Here is a 17,595-nt window from a genome sequence, read left to right on the forward strand (position 1 = left end):
GAAGCATTTTGCAATAAGCTTTTCTGTTAATAAGGCTTAGACATCAAACTCATTCACCTGAGACTTCAGTGGCTCCCTGATCATAAAGTGCTCACTGAAGTGCCACTCAAGGATGGTTGTGCGAAAAGGAACCATGCAGACAGAGCTGCTGCCCCGTAGAGCAGCCGGCCGTGGAAAGAAGCAATACTAACACCACACAGGCACATTCTGGTACAGCACACTTTTTAAACAGAGATTAAACTAGACGAGAAAAGTAAATATATGTTATTCCGGGTTACTTACACTGTAGTAGCATCTCCAAATTTTAACATTTCCTTCCAACTATCTGTATCAAAACCTTGATAAATTCCATTATTATTCACCACCAAAAGTACAATTGGCAAGTTGTACCTAAAATTGAGAGCAAAATATAAAGGAAATCATTTTCCATTTGAAAGCAATTTCTTTCCATTGGATTAAAATTTTAGCTTGAAAATGGATAGTTTTCCATAGGCTTTTTTGTAGTATTAGGGTAAGACTAAAAATTGAGCATTTGTTATCCTAGTGAAAGTGAAAGTCGCTCAGTTGTGTCTGACTCTTTGCGACTCCATGGACTGTCGCCTGCCGGGCTCCTCTGTCCATGGGATTCTCCAGGCAAGAAGACTGGAGTGGGCTGCCATGCCCTTCTCCAGGGGATCTTTCCGACTCGGGGATGGAACCCCAGTCTCCTCACTGCAGGCAGACTCTTTACCCTCTGAGCTATCAGGGAAACCCTAATAAAGATTATCAAATTAGTAACAGAAATGTCATGGAGTGGTAGAAAGAGTGAAAGGTTAGTGGCTGGCAGACTGATCCTACCACTGTGCAGCTGTGTACCTTGGCCAAATCACTGAGTTTTTCTGAACCCTGGTTTTCACAGATCTGGGCGCTAATAAGGACGACACCGTCCATATTTAATCTCCCACTGAAGCACCTGCTGCTGCTGCTAAGTCGCTTCAGTCATGTCCAACCCTGTGAGACCCCATAGATGGCAGCCCACCAGGCTCCCCCGTCCTTGGGATTCTCCAGGCAAGAACACTGGAGTGGGTTGCCATTTCCTTCTCCAATGCATAAGAGTGAAAAGCGAAAGTGAAGTCGCTCACCTAGATTGCTTCAACTGTTCCTCACAACTGTCCTTTAAGGTAGGAACTAGTACGATTCCTATTCCTGCTTTAGAGGAGACTGAAGTTTGGTTAAGAGACTTATTTTGGGTCTTGGTGGAACAGCCAGCATTTAAATAATCCAGGCCATCTGACCCAGAGGCTGTGCTCTTAACCACCAAGCTCTGCTATCTCCCCAAAGAAATCAAGAGTTTCTCAGACCAGAACTTTTTTTCAGCGACCTAAAATCTACTCCCCTGTTTTGCATTAGGCAAGTGGGTCTTGGGTATAATTTTTCATATTTCAGAGAAAGAAATGCCCTGATTCAGGATGCTTTTTTACCTGCAGATGGTTTCTACTTCCATGCCAGAAAATCCAAATGCACTGTCTCCTTCCACACAGATGACGCGCTTCCCTGGGTTTCTATCTTTAGCCACTATAGCAGCTGCAATGGCAAATCCCAAACCGACTCCCATTGTTCCAAAAGTACCAGCATCAAGTCTGTTGGGGAACACAGCTAAAATGAAACTCTCTGGGCATATCACAGATGGTGGGTTGGCACAGATCTAGTCATATCCACATGGCTCATGGAACAATAAAGAACAATAAAAACATTCTCCTTATTATTAAGTTTTAAGACTGTGAGAAACTAATTTGTTACGGATAAGCAGAATGAATGGGAAAAATCACCTATGATTGCTTGGAAGACTGTGAATATATCCTCGGAACACTGAGTACACAAATTATCACATGACCTCAGGACACACCAAGCATTGCTGTTCAGTTGCTAAGTCGTGTTTGACCCTATGGACTGCAGAATGCCAGGCTCCTCTATTTTCTACTATTTTCCAGAGTTTGCTCAAATTCATGCCCATCGAGTCAGTGATGCTATCTAACCATCTTATCTTCTGCCAGTCCCTTCTCCTTTTGCCTTCAATCTTTCCCAGCAGCAGTGTCTTTTCCAGTGTGTTGGTTCTTCCATCAGGTGGCCAGAGTATTAGAGCTTCAGCTTCAGCATCAGTCCTTCCAATGAATATGCAGGGTTGAATTCCCCTAAGATTGACTGGTTTTATCTCCTTGTAGTCCAAGGGACTCTCAGAGTCTTCTCCAGCACCACAATTTGAAAGAATCAATTTTTTGGCACTCCACCTTCTCTATGGTCCAACTCTCACGTCCATACATGACTGCTGGAAAAACCACAGCTTTGACTATACACACCTTTGTTGACAAAGTGATGTCTCTGCTTTTTAATATGCTATAGGTTTGTCATAGCTTTACTTCTAAGGAGCAAGTGTTTTTTAAGTTGCCTCTTTAGTGCAACAGGCAGCTCATCAGTCTCATACCAAGCACAGAAGTGCTCCAAAACCTTTCCTAAAAATACATTTATGAAGTATGTCCTTATGGCCACATAGAATTTTCAAATGTTTTTATTAGTTTGCTTTTTGTTGTTTCTAACTGAACACATTATTTCATTATAATTCCTTTTTTGGAAGCCTTACCTGTGGCGAGGAAGGTAGTTTTGAAGCACAGTGCGTCCAATATCCATAGTATTTGCTCCTTCACTCACCACAAAACAGTCTCTGGGTAGTTGTTCTTGAACATGGTAGAACACTGTGTAATAGTTCATAGGCAGAGATTTTTTGGAAGCTAATTCCTAAAATATTAGAAGGAAATATAATCAAATTAGATTAGGACACAATGAGAATAAAAATAATCAATAAGCTACTTTTGAACTGATTTGCAACAACTATTTAGGTTGGTGCAAAAATAACTGCAGTTTTGTACTGTTGAACTTTGTTGTTCAATATTGGAATACATTCTTAAATAAATGTGGTTATGTTATACATCATTTTCACGTGCATTTCTCACTTTGTGTTTTTTTGCTTATGACATTATTTTCTGTTTATTTTATATTTATTTTAGACTAGGCAAATGATGTTAAGACAAAAAGCAAATCCGAGCAATTTTCTTATTCGAGTTCAAAATGGGTCATAAAGCAGCAGAGAAAACTCACAACGTCAACGCGTTTGGCCCAGGAGCTGCTAACAAATGTACACTGCAGTGGTGGTACAGGAAATTTTGCAAAGGAGACAAGAGCCTTGAAGATGGGAAGTACAGTAGCCAGCCATCAGAAGTTGACAATGACCCACGGAGAGCAATCACTGAAGCTGACTGTAAGCTGATCCCTTACCTGAGAAGTTGTCCAAAAGCTCAGTGCTGACCATTCTACAGTTGTTTGGCATTTGAAGCAAAATGGAAAGGTGAAAAACCTTAGTAAGTGGGTGCCTCATGAGGTGACCAGAAATCAAAAAAATTGCATTTTGAAGTGTTGTCCTTTCTTATTCTATGCAACAACAACGAACCATTTTTTGATTGGACTGTGATGTAAGACAAAAAGTAGATTTTACATGACAACTGGCGATGACCAGCTCAGTGGCTGGACCGAGAAGAAGCTCCAAAACTCTTCCCAAAGCCAAACTTGCAACAAAAATGGCCATGGTCACTGTCTGGTGGTCTGCTGCCCACCCGATCCACTACAGCTTTCTGAATCCCAGTGAAGCCATCACATCTGAGGAGTGCTCAGCAAATTGATGAGATGCACTGAAAATCGCAACATCTGCAACTGGTACTGATCGACAGAATGGGCCTAATTCTTCTCCACGACAATGCCCGACCACATGCCACACAACCCACATGTCCAAAGTTGAACAAATCGGGCGATGAAGTTTTGCTTCACCCGCCACGTTCATCTGACTTCTTGCCAACCAACTACCACATCTTCAAGCATCTTGACAACTTTTCACAGGGAAAATGCTTCCATAACCAACAGGAGGTAGAAAATGCTTTCCAAGAGTTCACTGAACCCCAAAGCATGGATTTTTATGCTACAGGCATAAACAAACATTTCTTTTTGGCAAAAATGTGTTAATTGTAACAGGTCTTATTTTCATTAATAAAGATGTGTTTGAGCCTAGTTATTTCTGCTTTATTGACTATGCCAAAGCCTTTGACTATGTGGATCACAAGAAACTGTGGAAAATTCTGAAAGAGATGGGAATACCAGACCACCTGACCTGCCTCTTGAGAAATCTGTATGCAGGTCAGGAAGCAACAGTTAGAACTGGACATGGAACAACAGACTGGTTCCAAATAGGAAAAGGAGTACGTCAAGGCTGTATATTGTCACCCTGCTTATTTAACTGGTATGCAGAGTACATCATGAGAAATGCTGGGCTGGAAGAAACACAAGCTGGAATCAAGATTGCTGGGAGAAATATCAATAACCTCAGATATGCAGATGACACCATCCTTATGGCAGAAAGTGAAGAGGAACTAAAAAGCCTCTTGATGAAAGTGAAAGAGGAGAGTGAAAAAGTTGGCTTAAAGCTCAACATTCAGGAAACGAAGATCATGGCATCTGGTCCCATCACTCCATGGGAAATAGATGGGGAAACAGTGGAAACAGTGTCAGACTTTATTTTTTTGGGCTCCAGAATCACTGCAGATGGTGATTGCAGCCATGAAATTAAAAGATGCTTACTCCTTGGAAGAAAAGTTACGACCAACCTAGATAGCATATTCAAAAGCAGAGACATTACTTTGCCGACTAAGGTCCGTCTAGTCAAGGCTATGGTTTTTCCTGTGGTCATGTATGGATGTGAGAGCTGGACTGTGAAGAAGGCTGAGCGCCTAAGAATTGATGCTTTTGAAGTGTGTTGTTGGAGAAGACTCTTGAGAATCCCTTGGACTGCAGGGAGATCCAACCAGTCCATTCTGAAGGAGATCAACCTTGGGATTTCTTTGGAAGGAATGATACTAAAGCTGAAACTCCAGTACTTTGGCCACCTCACGCGAAGAGTTGACTCATTGGAAAAGACTCTGATGCTGGGAGGGATTGGGGGCAGGAGGAGAAGGGGACGACAGTGGATGAGATGGCCGGATGGCATCACGGACTCGATGGACGTGAGTCTGAGTGAACTCCAGGAGTTGGTAATGGACAGGGAGGCCTGGCATGCTGCGATTCATGGGGTCGCAAAGAGTCGGACACGACTGAGCAACTGAACTGAACTGAACTGATAATAATTTAAAATTTAACAGTCCAAAATCACAATTACTTTTTCACCAACCTAATGTAAGCTATGAAATTCCCAAATGGCCATCAGATGACCACTCTGAGAAGCTATCTGACTTGTATACAGTCCTAGAGAATAGGCCACACAAAACAGGTCCCAGTTCCAATTTGGGACACAATCAAATAAGCCAGGAAATATCTCTCTTCCTGAAGATCCACAATGCACAGTAGCATATTAAAGACCAAGATGTCCCGTAGTAAAGACAGCTAAAAACACTAGGTTAAGCAAAACTAAACAGTCTTATTTGAGCACTTTCAGGAAAACACTGCCTTAGAAAAAAAGTGAAAATTTTATTCTAGAAGATTTTCATATAAAATATGGCCTTATACTAAAAATAAAAAATGAAGTTGGGGTTTTCGAAAATCTGAAAGTCTAGTCCTTCCCTACACACAGCACTAAAAACGGGCTATGCTTCACCCACTACTCTGGGGGGTCTCTGAGTGGAGGAGGAGACAGCAAGGTCAAGGGCCTTGTCTGGCCAAATGCATTTAAGCATATCAGCAGCAGAGCCCCATCTGGTCCCAGCACTGCTTCTTCACCTGGACCACTTTCATTTGCTGGAGATTATACCCAAGACAGATGAGGGATCCTCCTATACTCCTGCACCAGAGAAGACAGGGAAGATCCTTCCATCTTAAACCAAGGTGATTCCTACAGAAAAGAAGGAATTGATCACAATATCATTTGGGAAAAAGACGTATGACTAGCTCTTGATAGAAGAAACAGACACTGATTAAAATTCCAAAGAAAGAAAGAATCATATACAATCAACTCTGTTTGGAAGATGCAATTTATTCCAAGACAATTGATATATTAGGGAACAATGAGTATAGCTGCAATTTCATATTTGCATATGCATGATTCTATCAGTTAGAAACACTACACAAACACAGAGAACTGCACCCAGCTGAACCAAGGTGCAGAGGAATACACAGAACAGTGGGGGAAAAAATCAGAAACAACTTTTCCCACAGTCAAAGGGAAAACACTATCCATAAGTAAAGCCTTTAAATAGAAACTGAAGAATCCTGCAGAAGTGGTGCATTTTTGGGCTAACAGTGGATGGTTTGGTAATTTCATACATTACTACAATTTCCAAAGCGTTCAGCTACCAGGTAAAGCCTTGAGCACAGATGAGAAAGTTGCGAAAGAATTTCCAGCAGTGATACAAAAATTTCAATTGAAAAAGAAGGCTACAAATGGTCTCAATGACATAACAGAACAGAACACAGCAGCATAACATACTGCAGGGTAACATAAAAGTGAGGGGATGGATGTGTTAATTAACTAGATAGGGAGAATTCTTTCACCGTGTGTATGTATACCAAAGTACCAGGATATACTTTACTTTATAATTTTATACCTTAATAAAATTGAAATTAAAAAAAAAAGGTGGCTATACATTAGATCAAATTTTCAATTTTGATGAAACACTTATTTAAATGAATGCCTTAAAGAACTTACACCTTAAAGGCAGAAAAACATGCCCCAACATGCCCCAGGATTTAAGGTTCCAAAAGATTTCCTGTGATTTGGTACCAACGTCAAACTGAGGATAAGGAGCCACAGCCACCCACACTGACTCTCACCGCTCTGTCCGGGGTCAGACCCCCACTTTCCACCGCTTCGCGGTAGCTCACAACCGGTAACCCTTCCAGTGCGCAGTTTCACAAGAAACTCAGGTGCTGTATTTATCATAATACATACATGAATGTGTGTGTGTGTGTGTATCTTATGCACGGTGATTTTAGGGATGCGTATGGACGCATGCTATGACAGAACTAACAACTTTGGACCTGCAGCGTTCTTGAATTTCAGTGGGTCCCGTATTACCTTGGATAAAGCTTCATTGCTCTTCATTTTTTCTCTCAGAACTTTCCACCACTCGCTCTCAGGAGGATACTGCCATGGTGTTTTATCAAATTGTTCTAAAAGCTAAAAAAAGAGAAACTTTTTCTTTCCTTCTTAAAAATAAGCTTAAATCATATTAGCATAAAAATCTCTTCTAAAGAAGACAACATAGCTACACTAGCCTGCCCTTCACATCACTCACATTCTGTTTTTCCTCTTGGCAGTAAACGACTGATAGAAGATAGACAAGTACCACAGAAAGCCTCTGCTTAGTTCAGTGACAATCTCTGCCAGAAGCTGGGATCCCATAACAAAACAGAAGTGATACCCCAAGCACACATCACAGGCAGGGGTGTTCATAAGTCCTCCTCTATGTTTGACACTAGAAGGAAAGTCAAAGAACCTGGGCAAGAAGGTTCAGAGCCCTAATACCTAGGGATTCCCATGATACAGATCAAATTCTCGAGTGTTTTAATATGTGGTTGGGGATCACACCCTAATTTTGTGTAACGATGACTATGATGCTAATTTATATCCAAAGCCAAGTGATAAGTATGCTATATGTTATCTCCTGTCACAGTGAAATGTATAAATTATATATAAATAATAAGAATCTGGATAAGTCACTAGTAACAGCTTGAAGAGTAAAAATATCTTTATTGCCAAAAGAAACACTAAGCTAGAATTTTTTCCAGTAGGTAAAGCCATTTCTTGGCTCTAAGTTCAGTTCCTCCAGAAGCTGTATAATAATCTTTCAGATAGCTGGATCAGTTTGCCAAACAAATGCCTTTAAATTGTCACTCATTTAAAAAATGCTTAACTTACTCACATACAAATGATCTATATATAAGGAGTTGGATTTACCAAGTTCTATAGTTATATTTAAGAATAGCTTTCTATCATAAATTTTATTTAAGATATTAAAAGACCTGTTACCAAGTGAAACATTTTCAAGAACTGACTTCAGTTAAGACCAAGCCACATAAACTAGAACCTGGGCGAAAGCTCTCACCTGTTTAGTGACAGCATTTATGTCTCCAAGCAAGGTCACAGCAGGCCTTACATTATTCCCCAATTCTTCTGCACAGATATCAACCTAAAAAAGAGGCAAGGCTAAAGAACAAGCCATGTTTATTCTTAAGAATAATTAAAGAATCAAGACTGAATAAATGGACTGTGCATGTGACACATAAGCATATGATTAAGATTTGATTTTCAAGAAGTTCCTTAATAAAAGTAAAAATACATGAACTATATGAGTATCACGGCTAGTATAGAAACCTCACTAACTTCCCTCATCTTAAAATCTACTCTGTAGAACTTCGGTATTATTCCACTATACTCACAGGAACACATTTGAGTTGATCGATTATAGTTTTGAATACTTAATAATAGTTTTGAATACTTAATTACACTAGAATTCCTATCCAGAGCAGGAGTTCTCAAATTTGAACATGTATCAGAACCACCTGGTAGGCTTGTTAAACCAGAGACTGCAAGAATCCACCTCAGAGTTTTTCTCAAGAGGTTTAGGGTGGGGCCCCAAAATGTGCATTCCTAACAGACTTCCCAGGGGTGCTGAAATTGCTGGTCCGGGAACCACATTTTGAGAGCCACTCATTGGAAAAGGTTGGGAAAGGCTGAGCGCGGGAGGAGAAGGGGTGACAGAGGATGAGAGGTTGGATGGCGTTACCAACTCAACGCACACGAGTTTGAGCAGATTCCAGGAGATAGCGAAGGACAGGGAAGCCTGGCGTGCTGCAGTCCAGTGGAGTCACAAAGAGTCAGACATGACTGAGTGGCTGAACAACAATCCAGGAAAAGCACGACTATGCCCTGTTTACTCGGAATTCTGCTCCATTTCTGGATGGCCATGGGTCAGTGAAGACAGCTTTCTGAGAAGTAACTCAGGATGGACTCTATTCTGTAATCAAGAGGTGGCAGCATCTTCCAGTACAACCCGAGTTTTGCTTGTCTGTGGCTTTAGTTTTCAATGGTTCCTGCTAGCAGTTGACTTAGGAAGTAAAAGGTAAACAGGGGGAAGACAGCATTGTAGCAAGGTCTTTATACAATCTATGTAGGGCAAACAGGTTTGTACACACACCAGTACTGGTTTTTCTACCAGTAGGGAAACCAGTTTATAAAGGTCATAAAGATATAGAGAAAGTGAAAGTGAAGTCACTCAGTCGTGTTCGACTCTTTGCGACCCCATAGACTGTAGCCTACTAGGCTCCTCTGTCCATGGGATTTTCCAGGCAATAGTACTGGAGTGGATTGCCATTTCCTTCTCCAGGGGATCTTCCTGACCCAGGGCTTGAACCCAGGTCTCCCACATTGCAGACAGAGGCTCTACCGCCTGAGCCACCAGGGAAGTCAAAGATACAAAAGCTTATTTCAAACATTGTTTAATGACATATTTGCACCACTGTTTAGAGGTTTCTAACCAAAGGGTGTTTGAAAGTTTGGGAATCTAAAGAAACAACTCAATTCCTAATAGTGCTGAATGTTTTGTTCTAATTTACCTCCTACTTGAAACTCTTTTGTCTACCTTTAACTCTGAAGAAGAGGTAAATTGTGCTTTTCAAACTATTTAAAACTTGATTTTCAAAGGTTTTCCGGTTAGAAGCAAAGTGAAACATTATATTTCACAGGCTTGAAAAGGTAGCTCACTTTGGTACCTGCAATTATGCTAGACAATTTATAAAATTCTACCTAAGTAAAAAGAGAAATGGTTCTTTATGAAAGTCAAGAAGAAAGCAGAGCTGGTAATGCTGAGAGAACAATACAGGACACAGAGCTTTGACTTTAAATCTCTCCTCTTTGAGTACCTGGATAAACTTCACATCTGGCTGATACCTTGGAGGCAGTCCAAAATGCAAAATCCAATTTAATCTGGCACCAAGTAATACAATTACATCAGCAAATTGCAAAGCCCTATTAAAAAGAAAAATCTGATATAACAAAAAGTATATTTACATTCTTATTTGAATTATTCTAAAATTAATTTCTAAAGTATCTGGAAAAGTCTAAATAATTTGGAGTTTGCCCTGCTCCTCAGAATGGGTTTAAATGGTAAATTTGATCTTTCAAACTGAAATAATTTATGAAGTCATCCTATTTAAATGGTAATATAAAAGTTGACATAAGCAGAAAATACTACCATACTATATAGCATTTATTACTTTTTCATCATTAGAAAAATTTTACAAGTCTACTGTAGATAATCAAGAAAAAACAGTAAAGTATAAGGAAAAAGCCAAAATTACCCAATATTACTATCAACATATAAACTATTATTAATATCCTGGTATATTTTCATTAATCTGCCTGCAGTGCGGGAGACCTGGGTTCCACCCCTGGGTTGGGAAGATCCCCTGGAGAAGGGAAAGGCTCCCCACTCCAGTGTTCTGGCCTGGAGAATCCCATGGAGTGTACAGTCCTTGGGGTCACAAAAAGTAGGACTCGACTGAGCGACTTTTACTTTCACTTTTTTTCCCATGCATGTATATTTTTATACAGTTGAGCTTACATACTAATGTACTTTTGCTTAGCGTATGCTTTCCCTTCTTATTATTCTTAAATACAAATTTTAAAAGCTACACATTTTGTTGGACACAAATTTATTTCATCTCTTCTCAACTGCTGAATATTTTCTTTGTTATTAATAGTCTGGGTTGCATATCTTTATTTGACCACTTCACATTGATTCCTAGAAGCAGGTATTTTTATGATGATTGATTCACTTTCCCAAACTGCTTTCAAAAAATATTACACCAAGTATATTTGTAATAGTTTTACATATTAATGTCTTAATATTTTTGTCAGTATAACTTGTTTTTTATTTTTACTTTGATATCCACTCTGATAATAACATAGCTATCAACTCTTGCTTCCCTTTTGTTTACCTCGTACATCTTTGCTTGTTTTTACATTGTATCATTTTTAGATGTGGCTCTAATGATACATATAACCATCATTATTATTGATCCAATTGTAAGTCTCCGTCTTTTTGCAGGATAATTTTTATTATCATAATTGCCATAGGTTTTGTTCTTTCTATTTCTTGACTGTTTGTTTCCCTTTTTTCTTATCTTTTGCCCAAAGAGAATCTTTCGCTTTTGTCTTCTGCAGTGGTTTATGGTATTTTTCACAGAAAGTCAGCTATCATTTTAACTATACGGTCAAAAAAGCTATCCTTATATATACTGTTTTAGTCCTGTGGTCCAATTTAACAAACACATAAAAACTGGAAATGGAGAGATAGATTTGCTTATAGATACTCCAAAACCCTTAAAATTGTTGATACAATTATTTATAGCCTCTTACAATCTTTTTTACATTATTAATACCATCAATATTACCTTTTTAAAATTCAACAAGAATGAAGATAAACTTCAGTTCAACCCAAGTTAAAGCATATTTTAAGAAAACAGTGTAATAATTAATTTGACTGAGTGTTAGTCACTCAGTCATGTTGTACTCTTTGTGACTTCATGGACTGTAGCCCACCAGGCTCTCTGTGCATGGAATTTTCCAGTCAAGAATACTGAAATGGATTGCCATTCCCTTCTCTAGGGGATCTTCCCAACCCAGGGATCAAACTCGGATCTCCTGCATTACAGGCAGATTCTTTGCCATCTGAGCGACCAGGGAAGCCCACACAATGTATACTATTATGAAAAAAAGGACAGTTATGAGCCTATTAAAATAGCATTAAATGAGAAAAATTAAAGGCTGAACAGCAAACATTACATTTTAAAAATCCTCAAAGCTACCTGACTGTGTGCCTGACAACATGAAAATTACCAAGTGTAGCACAACGGTGGACTGTGGAGAGGGAGGAAGAAATGTATGGCATCAGGCAAGACACACAGGGACTACAAACAAATCTGTCATACTTTGTTTCTCAGAATAACCTTAAGCAACAACATACTTAATATTAGATGAAGTGGAGTGGTGGTTATATCATATTCACTAAATTCCTCTTTCATTTGTACATTTATAATATTTCAAAATAAAGAAATTAAAAGAAAAAAAAGTGGTTTATCAGAAAGTGTGCTTTGGCCAGAAAATCAGGAAAAGGGACCCGCAATGCCTGAAAGCATGGAGGAAAAACTCTGTAATTTCCTTTTTCTCTGTGTCTCTCTCCCAGCTGTGCTCTGCGGGCAGCACAGTAGCACTGTGGTCAGTCTTTTGGCTTTTTTTCTTCAGCCACACTGCACAGCATGCGCAACCTTCCCTCATCAGGGATCGAACCCATGCCTCCTGCTTGGAAGTACCCAGTCTTATTAACCACTGGACCACAGTCCTAAGCAGCTAAATTCCCAAGAGAAACTTCGTTTTTTAGGCAAGAGGAACTGGGAAAAGAGGCCCCTGTGGTGTGGAAAGTATGGGGGCATGTCCCTTTTTTTTTACATCTTTTTTTTTTTTTTTTCTGCTACATTGTCTCAAAGGCAGCACCTGTTGTATGGTACTATAAGGTATCAGCAAGGGGAAGGAACAGGGATTCTGGGAAATGGGAGTAGGGTTTGGGCTGTGTCCTAAGAGAGAAAGGAAATCCCTTGTTCTGGATAGGAACCAGCACGTTCACATCCAGAATGGGGGCTGCAGCTCACCCATGGGCTGGGCACGAATGGGCAGCCTCAAAGGAGAACAGCAGAGGCCTGGAGATTACCCGACCCTGGGACTATGCCCACAGTGAGTGAGACAGGACCTGCAGTCTGAACCCAACCGAGCGAACTGCCTGTTAAACAAACAAACAATATCAGCCTTCTACAGAGGATTTCTATACGATCTAGAATCTCACAACATAGTATTCAAAATTCTAGGATACAATCAAAAATTACTCAACACGCACACACAAAAGATAACCAATTTCAGAAGAAAATATAAGGAACAGATACCAATTGTACTGATGACCCATTAGTAAACGTATTTTGAATCAGCTATTATGACTATATTTTATAAGGTAAACAAAAATACTTTTCAAACAAGTGGGAAGATAAAAGTTCTCTGCAAAGAGGACTTTCCTGGAGGTCCCATGGTTAAGAACCCATGTGCCAATGCAGGAGACACGGGTTCAATCCCTGGTCTGGGAAGATCCCACAGGCCATGGAACTAAGCCATGCCCACAACTGCTCAGCCCAAACACCTCACCTCCTGGAGCCTGCAAGCCACACTGCCTGGGCTCCACATAGCCCCGGCTGGTTTGCAACTAGAGAAAAGCCTGTGTGCAGCAACAAAGACCCAGAACAGCCAAAAACAAATCAGTGAATGAATAAATAAATAAATAAATAACTTTTTAAAGTTCTCAGCAGAGAAAGAGGAAATATAAAAAAGATAAAAGGATTAAAAAGAATGAAGCACTTATTCAGGGACCTCTGCGACAATATCAACGATATTTGTGTTACTCCAGAAAAAAATACTGGTGCAGAAAAACATATTTGAAGAAATAATGGTCAAAACTTTTCAAATTTGGTGAAGACATCAATGTATAGATTTAAGAAGATTAGAAAATCTCAAACAGGATAAATTAAAAAAAAAAAGTATCCAAACACATCATAATCAAACTGCTGAGAACCAAAGATAAAAAAAACAGATTCTGAATGCAGCCACAGAAAAACAAGATAATGTCACATATAGGGGATCAGAGACTCAAATGACTACAGATTTCTCATCTGAAATCATGAGGGTCAGAAGGTAGAGAACAGCGTTACAAGTGCTGAAAAGTAGAAAGAAACGGGAACGCTTAAACATACATGATTCTTTCAGAACTTCTACTAGATTCATTCAAGTCACAAACTAATTTAAATGAGCCTGAAATGTGCCAAGCTGCCAGCAGCCAGCGTGGGGAATCCCGCCCATGGCAAAGGTCATGAGGAAGAGGCCTGATGGGCAAAGGCAAGATCAGGCCTCGAGGGGCCCCCCTTCTCAACCATCTACCCTAAAACCAGAATCTGTCTGTTTTATTATTTCATGACTTTCACCAACTCCTCTGACATTAACAGAGAGCTATCCCCGACCACCTTTCTCTGGAGAAAATCAACTTAGGGCTCTAGCTACTAAGTCTCCTGGACATGAGAGGAATATTTCAATTCAAACCCCCTCTGTTAGCATTCTAGCCTGCTTGGCAGGTTTATCCAGACTCTTGCAGCTACGCATATGACGGTTCACAGCCTCCCAGCTGTGAGAGGCATGGGAAGCCTGAAACATAGAGCCTTTCAAAGAGTTAAAAGTTATTAGAGTAGGGCTGGTGTAGGATTTCATTATTGCGGCAATGCTTGTTGCTAAGTTCCCATATCTCTTATCCACTGTGCACCTGGGAGTGCATTAGTTAACATAGTTGGAATGTAAGAAAAACAAGTGTAGCCTTGAAATTAACCACATTGGACCTTTGAGCTAACTGGTTCTTTCTTTGTTGTAACTCACTGTACCTTTGCTCTGTGAGAAATGTAACTCTGTTTAGCATTTTCTGAGGCTGACATAGATAGATTAGAAATACAAAGAAAAAACATTTCAAGGGAAAATAAGTTTTCTGGTTGAGCAGCCTTTATCAAAAGAGGGTCATAAAATGTTCACAGGCCTCCAAGGCCAAAAGATAATGTACACAACACTGTTTATGGGAAAGGTATGCAGAAAAAAATCCTGGTTTCGATATAGACAAAACAGATGTAATGTTTGGGCTGACTCTGTATGATTTTGCATCTTTCATTTCCCTCTGTGCACAAGTTAAGGTATAAAAGTCCCTTTTGAAAATAAACTAATGGGCCTCACTCACCGAAGAAGCTTGGTCACCCTATGTTTTTCTTTTTTTCTTTCTCCCTCTCCCTCCCTCTCTTTTTCAGGCTGATCCCTTGGAACACAGAGGCTCTCTGCATTCACTTTCCTGCCTGGGCCTCTAAGACTTTATTAGCTTTCTGTGTAAACCAAGGAATATCAGCCTTTTTCTTTCCTCTTTTTTCTTATCTACAACATTCTTATCTCTCTCTAAATCATTTTCTTCGCTGACGCTGTTTCTCCTTTGGGTTCCCCTGGATCCTGCGGGGGCTGGACCCCAGCACCAAGCTATTGTATTTAAAATCTGGAGTTGTCCCATACCTGGATCTGGCAGCAGCTACACAGTTTGGATGGTTGTCACGGATAACACCTTTTCCCATGGGGGTGGGCAGAAACGGCAATTTACACTGCTCCACCAACTTCCTGATGCTCTCCTCTGCATGCGCATAAGCAGCACCTACAGCAAATCCAGATGTATTGGACAAGGCAGTTAAGCTCCAGACACTTACAAGAGTTCATGTGAGATTGCTTTTAGAACTTCTCAAAGATTCTCCTGCTCAGGGCTTAAACTCAAAACAAATGGTGACTTACGGTTTTTTATCTTTGGTATTTTAAAATGGTTAAGAAGGCAATAGTTCTGATTCCTCCCTCCCCTCGGCCAAGTAATAGTATCAATTATTCTGAAGTATGTCTACCCACAAATAAAAGTTGCACCTTCCACTCTTGTTGTTCTTAATTGTCGGTTCTGTGCTATGTTCCTACTGAATTACTGCTACTAACAATTACCTGAACACACAGACTGGGAGGTGCAGCTGGGAAAGCAAAGACTTTGCTCCCCACCACCAGCCAACCAGGACTGCACATTGTCTAGTCTATGTATGGAAATTCTAACAAAGAGCCTAAGTTTCTAGAGCTCTGTAGATCACTTTGTAGGCTCCATAACCCAGTGACTGCGACAGGACTAAATCCGAGGCGGTCACATCATTTGTTTATTTACAATTATGTGCCTGTAGTAATAACCATCTCTTACACCCTCAATGGCACTGGAAACAACTCACTGTTTGGATACAGAAATGATTTCGTTTCTCATGTTACCAAGGCTGTCATTTTAGCTATTTAACTTTATGCTCTTTCTCAGAGTTAGTAAATATTACTCTACATCCAGTGTTTATAATTCTCTGCTGAATCCAAGCAAATAGTGTAGTACATTCAGATTCAATGTAATGCTCACCCCTATAAAAATACCTTACAATCTTTTCTCACCCATGCAGGATGAAAAATATTTCCTTTTTTTAAAATCCAGAACACTTCCTTGCATTTTCCTTCTTGCCTCAATATCTTGGTCCATTCGGTTCCCTCTTCCTGGACTGCCTGGGTTCTCTGTGTTCACTCCGTGACCAGTGACCCATGTCTTTTTCCACTGGGCAGCTACAGCATCATCTCTTCTGAACTGTTTTTCCACATCACCACACAAGAACCTTGTTGCTATCTCCCGAGAACCCACTGCAGTTCTCTACACACACCACACTTACCGATGATCAGGTCTGTCTACCAGCTGTTGCCGCTGAGTGGTGTCTGACTCTTGGGACCCCATGGACTGTTACCCACCAGGCTCCTCTGTCATGGGATTCTCCAGGCAAGAATACTGGAGTGGGTTGCCATTTCCTTCTCCAGGGAACCTTCCCAACCCAGGGATCAAACCTGCATTGCAGGCAGATTCTTTATTGTCCGAGATGTCAGGGAAGCAAACAATGAAGACAAGATCTAAACAGAATCAGCATTCTTTTGAAAGCGTAGCAAGATTTAGAGTTCCATTCAATGCTACCTTTCCCAATGATGACTAGGGGCTGCTTGGCATTCCTGATTACAGATGCTGCCATGCGTACAGCAGAGGTTTCTGCCATACTAACAGGAGGTGGCATACAGCACTCCACATACCTGGAAGTAAAGAGCTCTGTTAATTAAAGGATGCCAATTTTTAAACTTTTTTTATGGTGAAAATATAAAATACAAAAAAAGGTAGAAAAAAATAGTGTGCTAATCTGCATATACCCACCCTGTAGAGGCCACTACTAATATTTTACATTTGTTTCACATGTATACACATAAACACCCATATACATTTCTTCCTAAGCCATTTTAAAGTAGATTATAGCAGCAAGATTTAAAAACTAAAAGATAAACACTTTTTCCTATATAACCATTATATCTATAAATTCTGATAAATCAAAATTTATTCCCTAAGATCATCTAATAGCCAAATAAACAAATCATTAACAGGAAAACAGAGCTAATGACTTCACAATGAAGCGGTAGTTATTGTGGTTGAAATAATTTTAAAAAAATACTAATTAAAAAAAAATACTAATTTAATACTTAATACTATATGCCAAGTATTTTCATTTAATTTTCAAAATAAGATTAGGTATTATCATTACATCCATTTCACTACTGTGGGGGGAAAAAAACAACTTCTCAGAAAGTAAGTAACTTGCTCAGGGTCCCTGGATGGCATATGGCAACTACGCTGAAGTGAGTTGTTCTGTTTCCAAAGTCCATGCTTTACCTACCTCACTATAGGTAAGGTAACCACTCACTAAGTCCACATTTTAGTACCACAATATGCATTAGTAAAATAAATATTAAAATGGTCATAGTTATTTCTAGACACCAAATCCGCAGTGTTTTATTTCATTTACCCTAATCAATAAACATCA

At 39.8% G+C, this 17,595-nt stretch overlaps 1 protein-coding gene across 6 annotated transcripts in view; it reads right to left on the minus strand.

The window, feature by feature from the left end:
• The window catches only part of HACL1 (2-hydroxyacyl-CoA lyase 1), a 47,178-nt gene that overhangs the window by 16,296 nt on the left and 13,287 nt on the right, over positions 1 to 17,595 (minus strand). For all 6 annotated transcript variants that reach the window (XR_009595852.1, XR_009595851.1, XR_009595850.1 and 3 more), the window contains 8 exons: positions 16,704 to 16,816; positions 15,200 to 15,335; positions 9,931 to 10,036; positions 8,115 to 8,198; positions 7,085 to 7,186; positions 2,618 to 2,772; positions 1,461 to 1,619; positions 283 to 390 (listed from right to left, as the gene is read on the minus strand). Coding sequence is in view for 3 of the 6 variants with exons in the window: in XM_015092713.4 (XP_014948199.2) it covers positions 283 to 390; positions 1,461 to 1,619; positions 2,618 to 2,772; positions 7,085 to 7,186; positions 8,115 to 8,198; positions 9,931 to 10,036; positions 15,200 to 15,335; positions 16,704 to 16,816 (963 nt within the window). In the remaining 3 variants the exon portion in view is untranslated. The remainder of the gene's footprint in view (positions 1 to 282; positions 391 to 1,460; positions 1,620 to 2,617; positions 2,773 to 7,084; positions 7,187 to 8,114; positions 8,199 to 9,930; positions 10,037 to 15,199; positions 15,336 to 16,703; positions 16,817 to 17,595) is intronic.

Source organism: Ovis aries, chromosome 1, assembly GCF_016772045.2.
Source record: "Ovis aries strain OAR_USU_Benz2616 breed Rambouillet chromosome 1, ARS-UI_Ramb_v3.0, whole genome shotgun sequence".
NCBI lineage: Eukaryota > Metazoa > Chordata > Mammalia > Artiodactyla > Bovidae > Ovis > Ovis aries.